The sequence below is a fragment of the Xyrauchen texanus genome, chromosome 1, assembly GCF_025860055.1.
Source record: "Xyrauchen texanus isolate HMW12.3.18 chromosome 1, RBS_HiC_50CHRs, whole genome shotgun sequence".
Taxonomy (NCBI): Eukaryota; Metazoa; Chordata; class Actinopteri; order Cypriniformes; family Catostomidae; genus Xyrauchen; species Xyrauchen texanus.
The window spans coordinates 45,694,862-45,716,606 of NC_068276.1; the positions used below are offsets into that span (position 1 = coordinate 45,694,862).

At 44.3% G+C, this 21,745-nt stretch overlaps 1 protein-coding gene across 1 annotated transcript in view; it reads left to right on the forward strand.

Moving 5' to 3' along the window:
- Window positions 1-21,745, forward strand: part of LOC127660301 (N-acetyl-beta-glucosaminyl-glycoprotein 4-beta-N-acetylgalactosaminyltransferase 1-like) — a 144,187-nt gene that overhangs the window by 38,800 nt on the left and 83,642 nt on the right. Inside the window, exon 3 of the mRNA XM_052150459.1 lies at window positions 6,979-7,085. Within this exon, the coding sequence (XP_052006419.1) occupies window positions 6,979-7,085 (107 nt within the window). The remainder of the gene's footprint in view (window positions 1-6,978; window positions 7,086-21,745) is intronic.

Here is a 21,745-nt window from a genome sequence, read left to right on the forward strand (position 1 = left end):
TTAACATTTATGCTTCTAATATAGGAAATGAGTGTAGTGATTTGTTTTTTAAACTTTCTGAATAATTGTTGATAGGTTTTCAAGATAAGATTGTTGTAATAGGTGGTGATTTTAATTGTACTGTAGATCATAAATCAGATAGAAACCATGATGAACCTCATCCTGGTTCAGCAGATATTTTTAAATATTTAATTAATAGTCATAATCTGGTAGATTTGTGGAGGGATGATCCACATATCTATGAAATCTATGAAAATGAATTCAAATAATGTCTCTCCTGAGAGACTGGATCATTTTTATGTTGAGGAGTGTAACAAAGGAAGATATTTTGGTTGCTGTATCTCACCAACATCTATGTCAAATCATCAGTATATTTCCATGTCTATATCTGTCCTGTCACCTAAACCCTATCAGTCACACTGGCACTTTATTAATAGATTACTTCAAGATCACATCTTTGTGCACTCTTTTGACTGTTTTTGGAAGTCTTGAAGGGAAGAGAGAGATCTAGTTATACATCTCTAAGTCAGTGGTGGGATTTGGGAAAATTGCAGATAAAGACTTTTTGCCAAAAATATAGGCTACTGCACATAATACTGAAAACGTGAAAATGAAGATATTGGAGGAAGAAATACTTCAGCAAAACTACAATAACGACAGAGGCAGATTATTATCAACTGATATCATTAATAATGAATAAATTCCTTTTGAAGGATTTATTGGAAGAACAGGAGAAGGAAACTCTTGTGAGAACAAGATATATAAAGTACAATGATATGGATGCTCCAACTGCCTACATTTTTTGAGAAAAAGTCAAGAAAGCAGACATTTTTTTAATGTAACGGAACTACTAATCAACAAGAAATTATAGTTTCTGCTATTTCTTTTTATGAGTAACTCAACCAGTCAGAACATTGTGATGAAGCAGCAGTTGAAGAACTTCTAGATCTTCCACAGATTCAACTGACTTGTTTTGAGCTGTCAAGTACTATGCAGGGGTTGATCAGTGGCAGATCACCTGGATTGGATGGTCTTTCTGCTGAGTTTTACAAAAGCATTTGGAATGTGCTTGGACAAGATTTGTATATCATTTTTCTAGAGTCCTTTAACCAAGGTATCCTACCCTTGAGTTGTTGAAGAGCAGTGCTGACATTAATATCCGAAAAAGGGGATCTTGGATACTTAAAGAATTGGCGTCCTGTGTCATTAGTGTGTACTGATTTTAAAATACTGTCAAAAGCTATAATCAATAGGTTGAAGAAATGTTTTTGCAACTATAATTCATGAGGATCATTCATACTGTATCCCTGAAAGGACAATTTTCGACAAATTATTTTTGTTAAGAGACATTGCAGTTGCCAATAAACATCAAACTGATATTGGACTCTTATCTCTAGATCAAGAAAAAGCTTTTGACAGAGTGGACCATTTATACTTACTAAATACTTTGAAGGCCTTTGGCTTTGATCCATATTTTGTCTCTTGTATTAAACTGTTATATTGTGAAACATCTAGAATGCTTAGAATTAATGGTTGCCTGACTAGGCCTTTTGCAGTAACGAGAGGCATAAGGCAAGGATGCCCTCTTTCAGGACTTTTATATTCAATATCTATCAAACCTTTACAGTCGTCTTTAAGGAAATGATTGTATGGACTTAATGTTCCTAGGTTTCCAGAAATTTCACCTTTACAATTGACAGCATATGCAGATAATTTTTATTTTAATTTTAACTGTTTTTATTAGAAACACTGATGATATGACTGCTTTGGCATCTAATTTGAAAATCTTTCAAAAAGTAACATCTTCTTGGGAAAAGTGTACATCTCTTCTGCTAGGTGAGTGGCGAAATGATCAACATGGCGCCGCAAATGGCTGCCTCGGTGTGGAGCTCTTCAATTCTTTTGTTGTTTTTGTTAGTTTGTCCTGTGTTTAGCAATCTTTTACCAATCAGTTTTACCAGGGACGAACTGCTGAACATTCGGCAGCACATACCAGATCATCTTTTCCCGGTTTTTCAATATTCTGACGTTTTGCTTGACATTTTAGTTGGAGGCGCTGCTGTGTTGTTTAGATGCGCTACGAGACGCAGGCGAGGGAGACGAGCTGGCGCGCTGGTTAAACTCCGTCGGCGCGGCGTTCGAACAGCACTGCCGAGCATTCATCTCGCAAATCTCCGCTCTCTTCCCAACAAAACGGACGAACTACATCTCCTCACACATACTAATAAGGACTTTTCAAACTCTGCTGCGCTGTGCTTCACTGAAACCTGGCTGAGTGAAGCCATTCCGGACAGCGCATTACATCTGCCGGGCTTCCAGCTGTTCAGAGCGGATCGCATCGCGGAGTTAACGGGGAAAACGAGAGGCGGTGGAACATGCTTTTACATCAACGAAAGTTGGTGTACAGATGTAACAACACTAAAGAGGATGTGCTGTCCTAATCTGGAAGCGCTCTTTATTAACCGTAAGCCGTTCCGAGTTTTCTTCGTTTATTTCTTCGTTATTATATGAGTGTTTACATTCCACCTAACGCGTCTGGGAACTTAGCGCTGCAACAGTTGGCTGATCAAATCTCAGACACAGAACAACAATACACGGACTCAGTCATTATTATTCTTGGGGACTTTAACAAAACAAATCTCACACGCGAACTACCCAAATACAGACAGCACATTACATGCCCCACCAGAGACAGGAATATATTGGATCACTGCTATACAACGTTAAAGGATGCATAACACTCTGTCCCACGTGCAGCTTTGGGACTCTCTGATCACTGTCTGGTTCATCTTCTCCCGACCTACAGGCAGAAATTAAAATCATCAAAGCCAGTTGTAAGGACTATAAGGAGATGGACTATTGAAGCAGAGCTGGAACTACAAGCCTGCTTTGACTGCACTGATTGGAGTGTTTTTGAAGCTGCAGCTACAGACCTGTACAACATTGTACCCCCTCACCATTCTAAACAGCACTGTGGCAGCAGTGGAGTCATTCAGGTTCCTGGGCACTACCATCTCACAGGACCTGAAGTGGGAGATACAGTGGGGAAAAAGGCTGGTAAAATCACTCTGGACCCCACTCACCCTGCCCACTACCTTTTTGAACTGTTGCCTTCTGGCCGGCGCTTCAGAGCTCTGAACACCAGAACCGTCAGACACAGGAACAGTTTTTTCCCCCAGGCCATCCATCTAATGAACAATTAAATTGCCCCATTGAGCAATAATTATGTGCAATACACAGTTTAATTTTAATTTTAATTTATATTATCCAACATATCCACTTCTGCCATTACTTACATTGCTCTGTACATAATATACAGGTTTTTGTTCTTTATATAACAGATTGTATTAGATTTGCACTACGTGTGTGTGTATGTGGGTATGTATGAAGGTGAGTGTATGTACGTATATGTATAATTATTTATTTTGTGTTCTTTTTTGTTTTTAATTACCTATGTCTTGCTGCTGTTTTTGGTATTGTTTGTATTGTTGTTGACTGGAAGCTCCTGTAACCTAGACAAATTCCTTGTATGTGTAAGCATACTTGGCAATAAAGCTGATTCTGATTCTGATTCTGAAATATGGAACCTCCTCACCTTCCACAACAATGCACATGGATTAAAGATGGTTTTAAAGTTCTTGGGATATACTTAGGAATTGATTCTTACACAGAAAAGTACTGGGAAGTCCTAGCTGACAAAGTTATGAGGAGACTACAGAAATGGAGTTGGATCCTTCCAAAGTTATCTTTTACAGGGAGATGTTTAATTGTTAATAACTTGGCAGCCTCAATGTTATGGCATAGATTTACAGTGTTAGCTCCTCCTGAAGAGCTACCAGGGCTGTGTGCTCAGTGCACTGCTGTTCACGATGCTGACTCACGACTGTGCAGTAATGTACAGCTCAAACCACATCATCAAGTTCACCGATGACACTACTGTGGTGGGTTTCATCAGCAAGAACGACGAGTCAGCATACAGAGAGGATGTACAGCGGCTAATGGACTGGTGTAGAGCCAACAACCTGTCTCTGAATGTGGACAAAACAAAAGAGATGGTTGCTGAGTTTAGGAGAGCACAGAGTGACCACTCTCCACTGAACATCAACAGCTCCTCTGTGGAGATCGTCAAGATTACTAAATTCCTTGGTGTTCACCTGGCGGAGAACCTCACCTGGTCCCTCAACGGTTTGGTTTTGGAATGGTTTGGAATGGTTTTTTCTGTATGTCCTGTAATATTCTTGATACTGCTTTTCATCTTTTTTGTGATTGTTTTAGATTAACTCCTTTGTATGAACTGTTAAACAAATATTCACTGATCTTGGTTTTATATTTACAAATAATTTGTTTATTTAGGATTTGAAGTATATAAAAAAATGGAAAACGCAGTGTACACTTGGTTACTTTGTAGTATGGTAGGCAAAGTTGGCTGTCCTAAAACCTAGAAAAATATTGATTTGGTTGGAATGTTTAACATGTATATTGTAAATTAAATAAAAAAATAATCAGTAACGGATTATGACATGCAAAGGCCCTGGGGCCAATTATCTCCAAGGGCCCCCCTCCACCCAAAAGTTGTTGAGTGAGGGTGGGGTGCTCGTTGGTGGGGTGCTCGTTGTTCATGCCCAAAAGGGTTTTCAAGCGGTGGGGGGAAATCACAAAACTAGCTCACCCCCAGGCAGTCAAGGGCCCGCTGGAAGTCAACCGCCCCTGGGCGCTGGCCCCATTGGCACGGTCAGTAATACGTCACTGCAAATAAAATGATTTGTGTGAAAGATGCTCTAGTAGTGAGAGATGAGTCTGAAGAGTTATGGTTTAAATGTTTTTTATTCTGTGGTGCACAGATTTTTTTTTTTTAACTAGTTGCTTGATTAAATGGATTTTAGAAGTCAAAAAGTCTCTCTCTCTCTCTCTCTCTCTCTCTCTCTCTCTCTCTCTCTCTCTCTCTCTCTCCCTCTCTCTGAAGTGTGTTTGGAGGAGTGGGACAGGTTTTTTTCCTAGTGAGCTCTCTTAAAGAAACTTAAGCATCAGTTTTGATTTTCCACAGGTGTAGTTTGCCTTGATTAAACACTGGTCCGAAGGAGAAGACAAAGCCTCTCTGAATGTTAAGTATTCTTGAGGATTCAAAGACATCGCCCAATGTCAGCAGCTAGAAGCCTGGAGCTCTGACATGGCCTTATTATACAATTATTAGGCCTATGTTTGTAATAGATTTTTTTTGTAAACTTTCCACTGCTTTGCATCGTCATTAAGATACACTTTACATCTTTATAATATTTATATATTCACCTAATGTTTCAGGGACTGATGCACGTATGCAAGATTTAAGAAAGTCTTTGAAATATCATTGGAGCTGAATACACTCTCTTACTGCACATGCTTATAGATTTAAACACCCTCGTTCATTTCTGAGAGATATTACATTTTTGAATAGCAAGACCTAGATGCATATATAATGTTTGATATGTCTTTGATGAAAGTAAAAGGAAGGCTCAATGTAGAGTGTTGTGAAACTGTCTAGAAGACATGCAGTTCCTTCTAAATCTAGTTAATTCTAAAATATCGAGTCATCGCTAACCTTATACCTCTAGAGACCTAGATTGACTGCTACTCTCTATTCATCAGCAAGTAGTTTTATTGGAATAGCAACCAGAGCTGCTGTGCTGTCTGCAATGTGGTATACTGAAACATTGACTGTTGTACTGTAGTGCGGAATAACACCTGCATAACCACCTGCTTGTCTCACGGGTCATGCAAGGACAATATATTCATTGTTTACTTGAAATATGTTTTTTGTTATATGGTGTAATGCACATCCTCTATGGATCAACTTGGGCTATGATTCCCTGCAATGGCAAAATGCAGTAACTATGCCAACATTGATTTTTGATGTATCTGCAATTTTCAAACTCCATTTTCTCTGAATCTGAGCATAGAGCCAAACCCATCTGTCACTGGACAGATTATGGTATAAGTGACCTGAATTTGTAAATTTTTGAAAAAACGTGCATTGTAGTGTGTCTCTCTATTGAACCGGAAGCAGTACTTGTGATCCAAGTCCCCAAAATGGTTTGTGATATTCAATTACAAACCTTTTGACCATGAGCCCAGTTTTATGATCTATATGCCAAACCCACCCCATAAGAAGCAGAACAGAAGGTTATGTCATATTTCTGTAAAAGACAAGAAAGCAAATGACTTCTTGACATGTTTAATGAGAAACATCAAGCTGATGGTCTTCCAGCTTCCTACTCAGTTGGCTTAGCAGCAGTTCCAAATGACACTGACATTGACAATCTTTCAGCCTTTACAGACCATAACTTGTGAAACCCCTCATTAGCCACTGAAATGTTTTTCAATGAAGAAATGAGAAAAAGGTGGATATTTATTGATCTTCCATCTGCCAGCCTTGTTAGTGCCAGATGCACTAGGACAGGCACCCTGCTCCTTGGATGATAAAATACCACCACTAATTTCCCTCTGCTTTATTACTTTTCACAGTCAGGATGGAGAATCTTAGTACAGGTTCTGATTTCATCCGTTTTTGTTATTCTCTCTCTCTCTCTAACCCATACAGTATATGACCTGACTCCTTTTCTCATAAATTAAATTATCATCATTCAAATCTATTAAATTAGAGCATTGCAATTTTTTAAATGATTAATTATTAACAAGTATATAATTAATAATAGTGATAATTTTGTCATGACATATTTAAATAGTATTTTGCCAAAATGAAAGATTCCTCTAAACAATAATTTATTCAAAACCTGTTTGCAGTATTAAGATAGAATATATTAACTGCCTTTTAATAAGTGGCTGCTTTATGAATATACTTGACATTGCACACACACAGTTGCTAATTTGCTAATTTGTTTTTCTTCAAAAAGTCTTATAAAGGAAAAGTTTTCACTACATTATTTTTCTCTTCATAGAGCGGCGCAACTTGACCATTACTTTTCACTGCATTTTCTTCCACAGATATGGAGAGGCAGGCAGAAGGCATGGGGTCCAGTCATATGAAACACACCCCACCTCTTATTCTCTCTGAGCTCAAGGATGCTGTTGACAGTCAGGAGGATTTGGGGGTGAGTAAGCCATATTTTATATGTGCTTGAACTTTGTATCATCTTATGTGATTATTCTAAATATCTAATCTACCAACCCGGAAAGCTTTCCTTTCTCACAATATACCTAATTGCTTATAATATGCATACAATATCTAATTCAGGGTTTTGTCAAATTCCATGGTACTGGATTGTTGACATCCATGGATAACATCCTCAAGACTTGCAAAACTCACTCATTGATATTTAAGACAAAGTCATATAGAGTGTTTTTCTAAATGTTTTTCCACAACAAATTTAAAATGAGTTCAAAACATAGTTTACACAGCCTGCTTTCTGCAAATGACAACAGCACAAAGTTAATTTCAGTGAGCACAATGTTTTGTGAATAAACTGCAATCTACAATGAGATTAATGTGTGAACTGAAAGGTGTGTTTGCACTAAAAAAATGACATTAACTGACTAATTTACTCAAGATGCAGCACTCTTTCAGTGCTGATTGTGCCTGGTTAAATGAATGTTCACAACAAAACGTCTAGGTTACTATTGAAACCTCCGTTCCCTGATGGAGGAAATGAGACGTTGTGTCGAAGAAGCAACACTAGGGGTCTCTCTTGACAGCCTTGCGCATCTCTGAACTTGAGAAATTGGCAGACAGTATTTGCATGTCCCGCCCCCAGACATACGGGTATAAAGGGAGGGAAATGCGTCTGTCCATTCATGATTTTGCCCTGAGGAGCCGAGAATGAGGTTCGGCCGTAACAGTGGCTCAGTTCAGTGATGTCGCTGGGAGGACACAACGTCTTTCTCGCCGGGAGGACACAACGTTCTTTGTCTGTCACTCACTTCGACATTGTGTCGAAGAAGCGTCACTAGGGGTCCATATTTAACCTCTGTGGGTCTTCAGACCGGGAAGAACACCAATTTGCGTACAAATGCCACTTCAGGGTGTAAAGTTGCTTGGTAGAGGGAGCTCTGTCTTGGATGATTGTGTCTACAACAGCAGGTGGTTGGCCACTTAGATCTTCCACATCCCGTCCAGGGGCCAGAAAGAAGGTCCTTCCTCAGGGGAATTTGCCAGGAAGGGGCTGTCACGAGGAGCACGAGATCTGAGAACCAAGGACAAGTGGGCCAATAGGGGCCACCAGAATGACTCGTTCCTCACTGGGGGAAATGCGTACTTGAACAGCACCCTAGGCCAGCTGTGTGCCAGTGCGTCTGTCCTGAGGGGAGCCTCTGTTCGGGAGTACCAGAGCACCCACACTTCCATGTCCTTTTTGCAGCTTGAAAGTTTTGGAACCTTACCTTTTGTCTTACATTGTATGGACAGACACAGAGAGTACATCCTTCAAAATATCTAATTTTGGATTCTGCAGAAGAAAGACTGAATAAAAGAGTTTGAGACAGAATAAGGTTTAGTAAATGATGAGAGAATTTATGGATGAACTATACTCTGCCTTCTCTGTAACCCCACTTTGGCTTATACTTTTATACTTCTATAAAATTACATTTCTGTGTAGCATCTATGCTTAGTTTGTACAAATAGTCTTCCACTTAAAACCTCTTATATTTAAAAGCTAAGTCTTCTATCTGCCAGCTTACTGTCAATCATAGCAGCTTTGACATGCTATCTACTAGACCTTGCCATGTTAAGAGATGCAGTTTTATGTCAGGTTAGGCAGAGGAAGGCAACAGTGTTTGCATTTATTTCACAACGGAACACTTTGGTGCCACAATATGCAGCTCCATATAATGAAAAATAATTCAATGATAATTAGTGAAGACTTTCTGTGAACAAAATCTTGGTTAAGTGCTCTGTGCAAGGGAACAGTAGATGAAGATTCATTTTAATCTGCCCATCTGGATGCCAACATTAGCTGATCTGAAGAGCTCCAGAAGATCACATGGCTGCAATAACAACAGTCAGAACACAAGTTTCTAAAGCTAATTTTGGGAGGAGCAAAGAAGTCTGTCAGGAAGTGCCCGAGACAGCTGAATGTGGAGTATTGAGCTTGTTTTATTTACTGTATGTTATTTGTTTAATCTCCAAGCAAATGAATAAAAATCATGGGACCTGGGTAGCTCAGCGATTATTGATGCTGACTACCACCCCTGGAGTCACATGTTTGAATCCAGGTAATGCAGAGTGACTCCAGCCAGGTCTCCTAAGCAACCAAATTGACCCAGTTGCTAGGGAGGGTAGAGTCACATGGGGTAACCTCCTCATGTTCGCTATAATGTGTGGTTCTTGCTCTCAGTGGGGCGCATGGTAAGTTGTGCATAGATGCCACAGAGAATAGCATGGGCCTCCACATGTGCTACGTCTCCGCGGTAATGCGCTCAACAAGCCATGCGATAAAATACATGGATTGAAGGTCTCAGAAACAGAGGCAACTGAGATTCATCCTCTGCCACCCGGATTGAGGCGAGTCACTACACCACCATGAGGACTTAGTGCATTGGGTATTGGGCATTCCAAATTGGGGAGAAATCTTGTCAGTATGAAGTGGAAATGAATGGGTTAGTATGACTTGTCTGTGTGGAATCTGTAATCTTTTATGGTCCCTTGTCTTTTTATAGTTTACAGCACTCTGTCCTCTCCTGAAGAATGCCCTCTGGGACATTTGTCACATTGATTTTTACTAGTCTTCTGCTCCCATGATTGATTTTCTAACCAAGATTAATCCTACACCTCACTGTGTACTCTGCCTTTGGCCACAAATAAGTCTTAGCCATAGCATTAGCCTTTTAAACCCTCAAGCCATTTTGAAATCATATTTGTTTGTTATAATTATGATTTTGACTGTAGTGTATTTGTTTATCAGGTATATTGTGCCATATGCAACATTTTGTAAAATGGATTCCCTCTCGCTGCATAAAATTTTAGCACATTTGTAAAAGTCAACCTCAGAACACCACAGGAGAAGACCTAAATTGTTTTCTGCAAACCTGCAGGGGTGGTAATCTCAGTGCCTGATGGGTCTTTGCTGTCTTCTTTCTCCAGGTTCTGGTGGTATAAGGGGTTTGAGTTTGATCTTGCAGCCTTAGTGGAACTTTTGTTGACAAGCTTACATAAATCCCACTTTGAAAAGCTCCCAGAGCAAACCTTGCTAAGCCCACTGGAATTACACAAAAATAGATGAATCTCACAGTTATGTCTTGGAGTTTGCAAGAGCCCTGGAGTTGAATTTTAGGGTGTGATAGATGTCTTAACTGATTTATCATTAATAATGTTTTTTTCGTCTCTCACATCACAAAACACAGAAACGGAAGAAGTAGTCTCAAAGGACTGCTCGTCAACATAGCTGAGTGAACAATATTTTCTAGTTTAGAAAGTCATACTCTTGATGCCCCCTGAGGTTTATACAAAGGCATAACCAGGTCATTTCAAGACCCAACAATACTCACACACAGTCATACCATGTACTTGTTGTGATGCCATGGCTAATGTATCAGTTGGTCAAACAACTAGAAATGGTTGTCTTTTGGATGAAAGTGGTGATGTAGGGGGATGAGCCAAAGCTGGTTTCATTATGTTTATAGAGACCCTTTTATATTCTACTCAAATCTAATTGTGATTGAATCCTTTTGATTAACACTACATTTTACTTAAGTTTGAAATCACTGAGACATTTTTAGGTTTTCAGATTCTGTTCACATGCCAAATACCAGTTATATATTATTTGCAGTGGTGAAGTGAAGACTCTGGGAAATTTAGTGACACTGGCAAATAAAATATATATATATATATATATATTTCATCTCTTTAAAGACTGGAAGATAATAATAAGAAACTAATATTATGGATGAATGAATCTAAGTTTTAGGTATTGAGCTTTTGTGGGAAAAGTTTGATTTAATGTATGTGAGAATTGTCCTACAAGTCAATAACACCAATGGGACATGCTGCAGAAAACACAAGACATAAAGTCACCTGAATATATTAATAGGCCTTATTCAGAGTACCATCTTCTTGTTTTTTGACAGGAATGAAACAAATAAAATAAAAATAAAATTAATAAATTGTGAGGGACAGACTAGCAGTCTCTTGAATGGCATGTGCTGTATGATGTTGTTTGTCTACTGGAATTTTTTGTTTCGGCAACTGATTGATGAACATCATTTTAAACAACAGTACAATCCAATTAAAAGACTATATATCTATCCCTCCAAGATTCGTTTTCATTCCCGTCAAAAATTAAATGTCACTACTCTGAATAAGGCCCATTAACTGACTACTAGAAAGCCCTGAGGTCTGCACAGCTGTCATCAGTGCAAGTAGATAATTCTTTAATGAACAGAGTTTGAAGAACTGCATTTTTAAATATTAACAAAGCAATTTGTAATTATTAATACATATACAGTAATGATTCTTTAGTACATAAATGTGTCAATTTATTTAAAAACTATTTAGGGTGATTCCAAATGTTTGAATGGAAGTGCATCTATTTTCCCATTTCTTTTGATAGTTCAGACCAGTGTTGGGGATAACGCGATACAAGTAACGCACATTACATTATCAGATTACTTTTCAAGTAACGAGTACAATAACGCAATATTTTTGTTATTTTAGACCACAATATCAGTGTTAATTTTAAATAAAGTAACGTGTTGCTTTTGTGCACCTGTTCTTTCCCTGTATTCTGAGAAATCAGGAGTAAAGGTGTGCAAACTTCGTGGAGGAGATGTAGTGCATGATGGGCATTGTAGTTCTAAAGAGTGTGAGGCCAGAGACTATTTAGCATAGACAAGTCACTTGTATTTAAATGAATGGGAGAAATTGGAATGCCCAACCAAGAAGCTCTAACACCCAACAGTCAGTGTATGTAGAAAGGTAGTCCCACCTTGCAAGTAAAAGGGCCAATCACCTTTTAGATACATACTGTCAATCAACTCTCTAACGCACGTGCATTAGCTATACAAGCAGGGAAAATTGCGTTTTAGCATAATATGAGGTCAAAATTTGGTTGAGTGAAACGTGATTGATTCATTTGATAATACACACTGCATTAAAAAAAATCAGTAAATGCATGTAGGCAGAGGGATTATAAAACTAGTCTTCCACTGGCCATGATATCATACACAGGGTGAAATTCTTGCTCAATTCTCTGACTTTTGCTGCTGCACTTCTCTGTGTTACAGCTCCCCGTTACTGGGAGGATGGTATGAGAAAAGCTCTGGATCAGTGGCTCCGAGCAACTTTCTACATCGATTGTGTACGCAGAGAAAATGTCTTAATTTCTTAAAAGATTATACATTTTTGTTTTATAATAATCAATGTAAAGGTATTCAGTGGAAAGGAGGAGGCGAGAACCGGCTTGACGATGTAAATCATATTTTAATAGTAATCTTAAAAGACAACATAAACACACACATGACGGACATGTCCGTAAACGTTCTCTCTCTCCTGCACGATACTCTGCAGTCGACCTTTAAACCTCGGAGGCTTGATTAGCCTAATACGGGACCGGGTGTGTATGATCACGACCCGGCCCCGCCCTCCGCCCTGCCACATTCCTCCCAAGTTCTCTCAGGCTGGGGAGCCCCCGGCCTGACGTACACCCCCTTTTCCCTGGGGGAGGGCGCGCCTTCTGCGCTGACTGCCGGCAGGTCATCCCCATCTACCTGGACGAGGGAGGGGACACGGGGAGGGAAACAGAAATAATTAAAATGGGGGGTAATTCCTGTAACAGTGTAGTACCCCCCCAAAACCTGTAAAATTTAAAAAGATGGAAAAGGCCAACGCAGAGCGACAGAGAGAGAGGAGAGAGAGATGAAAAAACTCTTACTCGCCAGTTCTCCGATACGCCGCAGCTTGTTCCTCGGCCACTCCTCCACCCTCTATCGGACGACAGCCAAGCCTCTCCAGGCGAATCCGAGGCAGTCCTCCAACCCCTGGTGGACGGAACACCCCGCCGCGTTCTCGGGGAACAGAAGGGGTCTCCCCCACCCCTGGCAGCGGTTCTCTCGCTCCAGGCGGTCGGCAGTGAGCTCCTCCCCTCTCGCGGTCGGCAGTCTTAAACCCCGCTGCGTTTCAGCGGCCGGTAGGCGACTCCTCCGCCCCTGGCAGCGGCCCTGACCGCTCCAGGCGGTCGGCTAGGAGCCCCTTCTCCCCTCGCGGCCATCGTCCTCGTTCAGGCGTCTAGGCTCCTCGTCCCTCGGCAGATGGCCGTGGCTGCTCCGTTGGGGTGGACGGTAGTGGCGAGAACTCTACTACGGCGTATCCCTCCTCCTTCCCGGGTTTCGGCACCAGTTTAAAGGTATTCAATGGAAAGGAGGAGGCGAGAACCGGCTTGACGATGTAAATCATATTTTAATAGTAATCTTAAAAGACAACATAAACACACACATGACGGACATGTCCGTAAACGTTCTCTCTCTCCCGCACGATACTCTGCAGTCGACCTTTAAACCTCGGAGGCTTGATTAGCCTAATACGGGACCGGGTGTGTATGATCACGACCCGGCCCCGCCCTCCGCCCTGATTTCATTGATTAATGAAACAAACTGTTTTATGACATTTTGGTAGCATTAAAAACTATTCCATTCAAGTTGTATCAACATTTGAAGTTGTATGCGATCAACCAGTGGCGTCGTTACACATCAACTCAAAACAAGTGTGCATTGAGATGACTTAAGTGAAAAATATTATTTTATTATCAGACACATTCCTTGAACATGCTGACATTCTCCACTGAATTTTATCATGACTTTTGAAAAGCATCTGAAGTTGACAATGACATTGTCGATGGGCACTGCACATGATGACATATACAGTATGATACAGGTTCAAGTGTTGGACTTTACTACTTATGACAGTGGTTATTCTTCATATTGACATTCATATTGGCCGCCATGTTGATGGTAAAACAAATCATGCATATTAATGTTACTGATTCTTTATTAGAAATATGACGTGAAGACCTACTTGCTAAATATCTGTTTGTTTACTATACTGTTTTGACAGAGTGTTGTACAGTAGCTAGCATGACCTGTAATTTCTCTTGTATGCAATGCATGGCTTATATGTATGGAATGCATAGCATAGCAGAAGAGAAAGTGGTTGTGAGAATAAAGTAATGCAAAAATAACGCAAGAGTAATGTGACACTTTACTTTCCATAAAAATTTAATTTTTAATTAAGTTACTTTAAGGAGTAATACTATATTCTAACAAGTTACTTTTAAAAGTAACATTACCCAACACTGGCTCAGACATAATTTTTTTTTTTTAATAAAATAGATTAGTAATTTTGGATAAAATATCTACAAGAGCTTGTAAGCTGTTTCTCAGGTAAGTTGAAAGCAAGCCCTCCAGAAAGTGAGGTTTTACAGGCTGTACTGTACTCAGGTCTTTCATGCCCTTCTAGTGTGTTCTAGTTCTCTTACGAGAGGTTCTCTCGTATTGCGTAAGCTAGCTTACGCTACGGGAAAGATTCATCTTTTCTGAGATATTGAAGCCAAAAAATTATCCTTAATTTTTGTATCCATTGTCAACGCAGTGCGGCAGCTGCAGACCTTGAGCGGGCTAGCTAGCGAGCTCATAGGTTGCTCTGCGGCAACTGCTGCAGCCTATAGACGAGCTTGGGCGAACTCGCATCCAATGAGAGGCGTCCGCGCCACTGCATCAAAGCCCGCCAAAAAGGGCGTGACTAGAGTGCATATAAGCTGTAGTTCAGTAGGCTGGAACTCTGATTTTCATCTCTTCAGCTAAGCTCTCCGCATCGCTGACCTGGAAGCCGCGTCGCCGCTTGAGGGGCATCTAGCAAGCGTGGACAGCGCTAGAAGAAGCCGGCCGCCTCAGCCACCTTCAGCCATCCTGCGAAGCTACGCCATCCGACGACGTATCCTTTTATTAAGCAAGCTAGTTCTCACGAACTATTCACAAAAGAGTACGAGCGTCTTTTTCAAGATGCCTCGCCCACTTGCGCCTCATGTCGCGCTCTTCTCAGCACAGGAGACCGCCACATCATCTGGCGCCTCTGCCTGGGACTGGGGCACGCAGAGCTCGCCCTCACTGAGGGCGGATGCGATTTCTGCGAGGAGCTACCGATGTCGACCCTGCGGGCTCGACTCGGCGGTCAAAGCAGAAACCGCCAGCCGCTTTACCCTCAGTCACAGCAGGAAGAAGCGCCGCCACAAAGGCTGCCGGAAACTGTGGTTGAAGCGACTGCCTCGCCGAGCCTCTCCTCGAAAGCATCGCTCACCCTCCCCGCCTCGGACGCGCAGTTGCCGCCGAGCGGCCGCGACTGCTGCCATCTCGGATGACGAGCGGAGGATAAGGGCTGCTGTTCCATCATGGCTTCGACAGCGAGGAGTGGACAGGCTCCCAAGCCTCCTCCTCAGCCCAGGAATCCAGCAGGACCCGCGCCGAGTCGGCGGGAGTTAACACGCCTCACACAGGCCGCCGACCGCCTCGGGCTCGAGTGGTCACCGCCCCTGAGCAGGCACCCAACAGACTCGACGGCTGCTTTCTTCAAAGCCATCGCCGCTCTACACCAGCGCCCGGCCGCCCCTTCCTGCCGGAATTACATACGGAGCTTGCAAAGTCGTGGAACGCCCGCTTTCAGCCAGGACCCGTTCACACGCCTCCACCTCTCGGCCGGTGGACGGCGCCACTGAGAGAGGCTACTCCTCCATCCCCCGGTCGAGGACTCGGTAGCAGCACACCTTTGTCCGCCTCCGCGAGATGGCGTTCCAAGCCTGTGCTCCCGCCTAAGGCCTGCAGAGCGACTTCGCCTATGTTGGCCGCTACTATTCCGCCGCCGCCAAGCCGCATCTGCTCTGCACTCAATGGCCGCTTTACAGATCCTACAAGCAGACCTTCTTCGGGAGTGGGATGAGAAAGGCAGGCACCCAGAGGCTGTTACTGATCTACGGCCGACAGACCTCGCCCTTCGGCTACCAAAGCTGCAGCCCAAGCTCTAGGGAAGTGCATGGCCTCGCTGACTGTGACCGAGAGACACTTATGGCTAACACTAGCCGACATGGGAGAAGCAGAGCGCTCCACGTTCCTCAACGCACCGCCTCTCCAACCGGTCTCTTCGGCTCGCGGTGAGTGGCATTGTTGACCGCTTCTCAGAAGTCCAGAAAGCCACCCAAGCCATGAACCTCTTCCTGCCGCGTCGCTTAGCTCCTCTGCAGGCCGCTCACGTGATCAGCCTCCTGCACGAGCCTCTTCACAGCCCCAGTTCAACAATCTCAGACTTCTCAGCGCCGACAGGGCGGCCGCCTCGATCAGGCTCAGACAGCCGCCGCAGACCGCCTCCCCGCAGGCCTCGATCTAAGGTAACGCTGAAACCCGAAAGCAGCCGAAGTCTTCCTAACTGTGTTGAACAAACGACGGCTCAGTCCCGCCGGCCGGACCACTGTCAAAGCTTTACCCCCTGTCAGTCCCCTTCTCTCAGGCTACTACAGTGGTGAATTTAGCAGCCAACAAGCCGGTGACACTGCCCGCTTGCTCAGCACTCAAACGCCGCTTTCACGGCGACCCAAATAAATCTTGTAAAGAGCAAACATGTCTTATGTGTAGAAAAAGTGCCCACAACCCAGTGTTCGCCCTACACACAAGCATAACACATCCCGTGCCCCTATCAGAGCACGCTCTCATAAAGCGGTTACTGAACCGCTCGAAGGCCAGAGTCAATGAAGGCGCTCACAAATGCGTGCGCGCTACCATTCTCTGCCCGCTCTGTCACACCGACCAGCCCTATGTGTAGAAAATGTGCCCACAATCCAGTGTTCACTTCTGCACACAAGCACTGCATGTCTCGTGTCCCCACCAGAGCACGCCACATAAAGCGGTTACTGAACCGCCGAGCGCTAGAGTCAATAAATGCGCCCACAAATGCGTGCGCGCTACCATTCTCTGCCCGCTCTGTTACACGGCCAGCAACCATTCCTCTGTGTGTAAGTCCCGTGCCCATGACTATGCTTAGCGATCACGTAACAGATGTGACTCTTTCCCCATTCATTCCAATCGGAAGTCACTCACAAAACAGCCTGTTCATGCTGTCTGCGAGCAATCATGCATGAACACACTAAACGCGCCACACATTTTGTTCAGCTCTGTGTGCGGCAATCAGAGCGAATTGGCCATTCACCCTCTAGCGTTACGCTTCAAAGCGTGGGAAGCTATTCCAGGGATATCCAAGTGGGTGTTAAGCACAATACAACAGGGCTATTTGCTACAGTTCGATCGCCGCCCTCGCTTCAGAGCTGCTCGAAACCACTGTGAACACGGAAGCAGCGTGCATGCTTCGCTCAGAAATAGCAAGCCTTCTGTGCAAAAGGGCCATAGAAAAGTGCCACCCTCTCTGAGCGAAGTCGGGCTTTACAGCCGTTATTTTCTTGTTCCCAAGAAAGACGGCGGCCTCAGACCCATATTAGATCTCAGGGTTTTGAACAAGGTGCTTGCAAAAGACCGCTCAAAATGCTTACAATCAGGAAACTCCTCGCGCATGTGCGCCAGGGGACTGGTTTATTTCTCTCGATCTGAAAGATGCATACTTTCAGATTCAGATAAATCCCCGTCACAGGCCATTCTTGAGATTCGCCGACGGCCAGGTTTATCAATACACCGTCCTTCCGCTCGCCTGTCCTTAGCACCCGTACTTTCACGAAGTGCATGGATGCGGCGCCGCACTCCCTGCGGAGTCAGGGTTTGCGAATTCTGAACTATTTGGACGACTGGCTGATTATGGCTCAGTCACATATGGAGCTTCTGTCTCACAGAGCAGTTCTCCTCAGCCATCTGAACAGTTTGGGTCTTGCAGTCAATTGGACCAAGAGCTCACTACAGCCCAGTCAGACCATTTCCTTCCTGGGAATAGAACTAGACTCGCGGGCAATGACGGCTCGCTTATCTACACAGCCGCGACGCCGTGTTCAGCGACTAGCCGCATCTTTTCAGATGAACAGCCTCACGCCTCTGAAGAAATTCCAGAGAGTGCTAGGTTACATGGCCTCAGCCGCAGCAGTACTTCAGCTGGGTTTACTGCACATGCGCCGCTTCAGCATTGGCTAAACACCGCTGCCTCGCCGGGCTTGGGCCACAGGCCGCCAGCCCATCAAGGTGACTCAGACCTGCATATCAGCTCTGCAGCCCTGGACAGTGGCCGAATGGTATCAGCGGGAGTGACAATGGGAGCTGTATCTCGCCGAAAGTCATCTCGACAGACGCCGCCCAACACGGGTTGGGGCGCGGTCTCGCGAGGGCTCTCCGGTTTTCGGCCTATGGTCAGTTCAGGAAAAGCTCCTTCACATAAATTGTCTGGAAATGATAGCGGTCGAGCACGCCGCGGCGCTTTCTCCCGGTCATTCAGGGTCACCACGCCCTGGTCCGCTCGACAACAGATCTGTGGTATCCTACCTAAACCGCCAGGGCGGTGTCAGATCCAGGAACCTCTTCCATCTGACAAAACGCATACTGAGTTGGTCCCAGTGCCACCTGCGCCGCTGAGGGCGACGCGACGTGCCAGGCCACCTGAACGACGGCCCGGACAGACTGTCCAGAGACAATATTCCCCAGGGAATGGTCCCTGCACGCCAAACAGTCCAGACGCTATGGCACCTATTCGGCAGAGCAGAGATAGACCTCTTTGCGTCCAAAGAGAACTCTCACTGCCCAGTATTTTTCTCGAAGCGAGGACGCGCTGGCCCAGGACTGGCCCAGACGCCCGCTTTACGCCTTCCCTCCCGCCTCGCTATTGCCACAGGTAATGCAGAGGATCAGGGAACGCGCCACTCGGTGCTCCTCATAGCCCCGCGTTGGGAGAATCAGACATGGTTCCCGGAGCTTACGCAGCTGTCACTGACAGCGCCGTGGCCCATCCCAGTGAGAGCAGATCTCCTCTCTCAAGCTCACGGCACAATCTGGCATCCCCACCCAGAGCTGGCGCTGCATGCGTGGTGATCAACGACTACCCGTCGCTCTGCCAGAAGGAGTAATAAACACCATCATACACGCTAGAGCCCCTTCCACGAGAAGACTCTATGCGTCAAAATGGTCTGTGTTCTCAAAATGGTGCACCGACAGAGACCTGGACCCACGGACATGTGGGGTGTCGCCGCTGCTCAGTATTTCTACAAGAGCTGCTGGATGAGGGCAGATCCCCATCCACGCCAAAGTGTAGTGGCGGCCGCTATGGCGCTCGCTGAACCCCTGCACGGCCAGTCATGGGGTAAAAACGAGCTGGTCATCCGCTTCCTCAGGGAGCTAGAAGGATGAACCCCCGCGCTCCCATCGGTTCCTATCTGGGATCTTTCTATAGTTCTCGAAACTATGAAAGCCCCCTTTCGAACCACTTCAATCCGTGGATTTGAAATACCTTTCACTCAAAACCGCTTTTCTGACTGCCCTGTCATCAGTCAAACGTGTGGGAGACCTTCACGCTGTCTGTCAGCGCTGCGTGTCTTGAGTTTGGACCAAGTGACTCCAAGGTCATTTTAAAGCCTAGACACGGCTATGTTCCCAAGGTGATCGGTACTCCTTTCAGAGCACAGGTCATTTCCTATCGGCGCTGCCAGCACCGGATAGCGAACGCGACGCCAATCTCCTTTGCCCGGTCAGAGCACTGAGATTGTATACTGCACGCCCGCTGCTTTCAGACGCCCGAGCAGCTTTTCGTTTCGCTCGAGGGCGCACCAAAGGTCTCGCCGCCTGAAACAGACACTATCTAGATGGATAGTGGACGCTATTGCTGCTGCATACGCGTCAAAAGACCTGCCATGCCCGTTGGGCATTAGGGCTCACTCCACTAGAGGCATGGCATCCTCGTGGGCATGGTCCAGCGGAATTTCCATTCACGACATATGTGTGGCAGCGGATGGACTTCCCTCCACCTTTGTCAGATTTTACAATATGGAAGTGCCCGCTCTGCAGGCAAAACTACTAGCGGTTTATACGCTACAGCTCCCCTGGTGAGCTGCACTGATGGGACACATTCCACACAGACCGGCACCGCCGCTCTGTCGCTCCCGCCCTACTATGTGCTTATGTATTACACAATCAATGACCCGCATTCTTGCCGGCCAAATATTATTTCCCCACTCATAAGGGCTCCCCGGTCCCCCTTAATTCCCTGGGGCTTATACAGTGGATGCTTGGCGCGACGGCGCTGACAATGGGTTCCCGTAGCGTAAGCTAGCTTACGCAATACGAGAGAACCTCTCGTGAAGAGAACGTATCGGTTACCTAACGTAACCTCGGTTCTCTCTAGATGAGGGAACGAGTATTGCGTAGCCGGCCGTGCTCGCGCCACGGCTGACTTTTCGCTTCAGTCAATGAAAACCAGGGTTCCAGCCTACGAACTACGCTTATATGCACTCTAGTCACGCCCTTTTGGCGGGCTTTGATGCAGTGAGCGCGGACGCCTCTCATTGGATGCGAGTTCGCCCAAGCTCGTCTATAGGCTGCAGCAGTTGCCGCAGAGCAACCTATGAGCTCGCTAGCTAGCCCGCTCAAGGTCTGCAGCTGCCGCACTGCGTTGACAATGGATACAAAAATTAAGGATAATTTTTGGCTTCAATATCTCAGAAAAGATGAATCTTTCCCGTAGCGTAAGCTAGCTTACGCAATACTCGTTCCCTCATCTAGAGAGAACCGAGGTTACGTTAGGTAACCGATACGTTACCATGAGTCTGCTGTTACTCTTGTGCTGGGACTGACAACTTGAGTTGTGTGATCAGAGCCAGTATAGACGAGTTTGTGTGTGGGGTGAACCAGTGGCATGTGTGTTCGACCTTTATGTCCTTCTCTCTCTCCCTCTACCTCTGTTAATAGACTTCTCTCTTCCATTTGTGTTGGAAAGCTTATGAGAACTTAAGCAGCACTTTCCTTACCACAGTAACCTTCAGCTTGCTCACAGGGGTTCTAAATACAATTATTATTCAATTTGTATACACAATTTACAGTCATAATTAATCAAACTATACAATGATCACTTTATAGATATTACGCTTTTATTTTTTGTTAATTTAGGATTTTCTGTAAATCTTCTTTGAAACGATGTGTGTTGTGAAAAGTGCTATACAAATAAAAATGACTTGACACTTTAAATATGTTGGGAAGAGTAAATAAAAGTTAAAACAAATTGCCACTGAGTAAACCTTTCAGGCAGAGAAAACACTTAGGAGAAACAGAGATAATGTCTGTCATTTATAATGTCTGACAAATTGCTCCTCTTTCATTTACATCGCTCTTATTGCAAAACAAATCAACTTGTGATGTACTGTTACAAACAGCTCATTGATATCAGTTCTAATAAGATGCAAGCCATTTAGGGTGAGATGTCTTCTTTCTCAACCAACAGTTATCATTTGCTCTTTCACTCACACTCTTTCACGATCTATGTTCTGAGGACAGATGCAGGAGAGTTCAAATGGAAGATGGAAAAACATTAAAAGGAGAGATCAGAACAGACTCCCTGTACACCATAATGACTGCGGGCAAAGCAGTGAGCCTGTTTATTTATAGACCTACATTTCAAAACCATTATGTTGCTTTACACATCAGATCTGTTTTAGGCAACTTTTTACAGGGCAGAAGAAACATGTCATAGCAACATTCCATGTGTCTTGATTGTGCCCAATAATTGGATTTGTTGTTAGATTACAACTTTTTTCCACACAAAACAGAGTCCGTGAAATTGTTAATTTCTAAATAGTTATGATTTTAAATG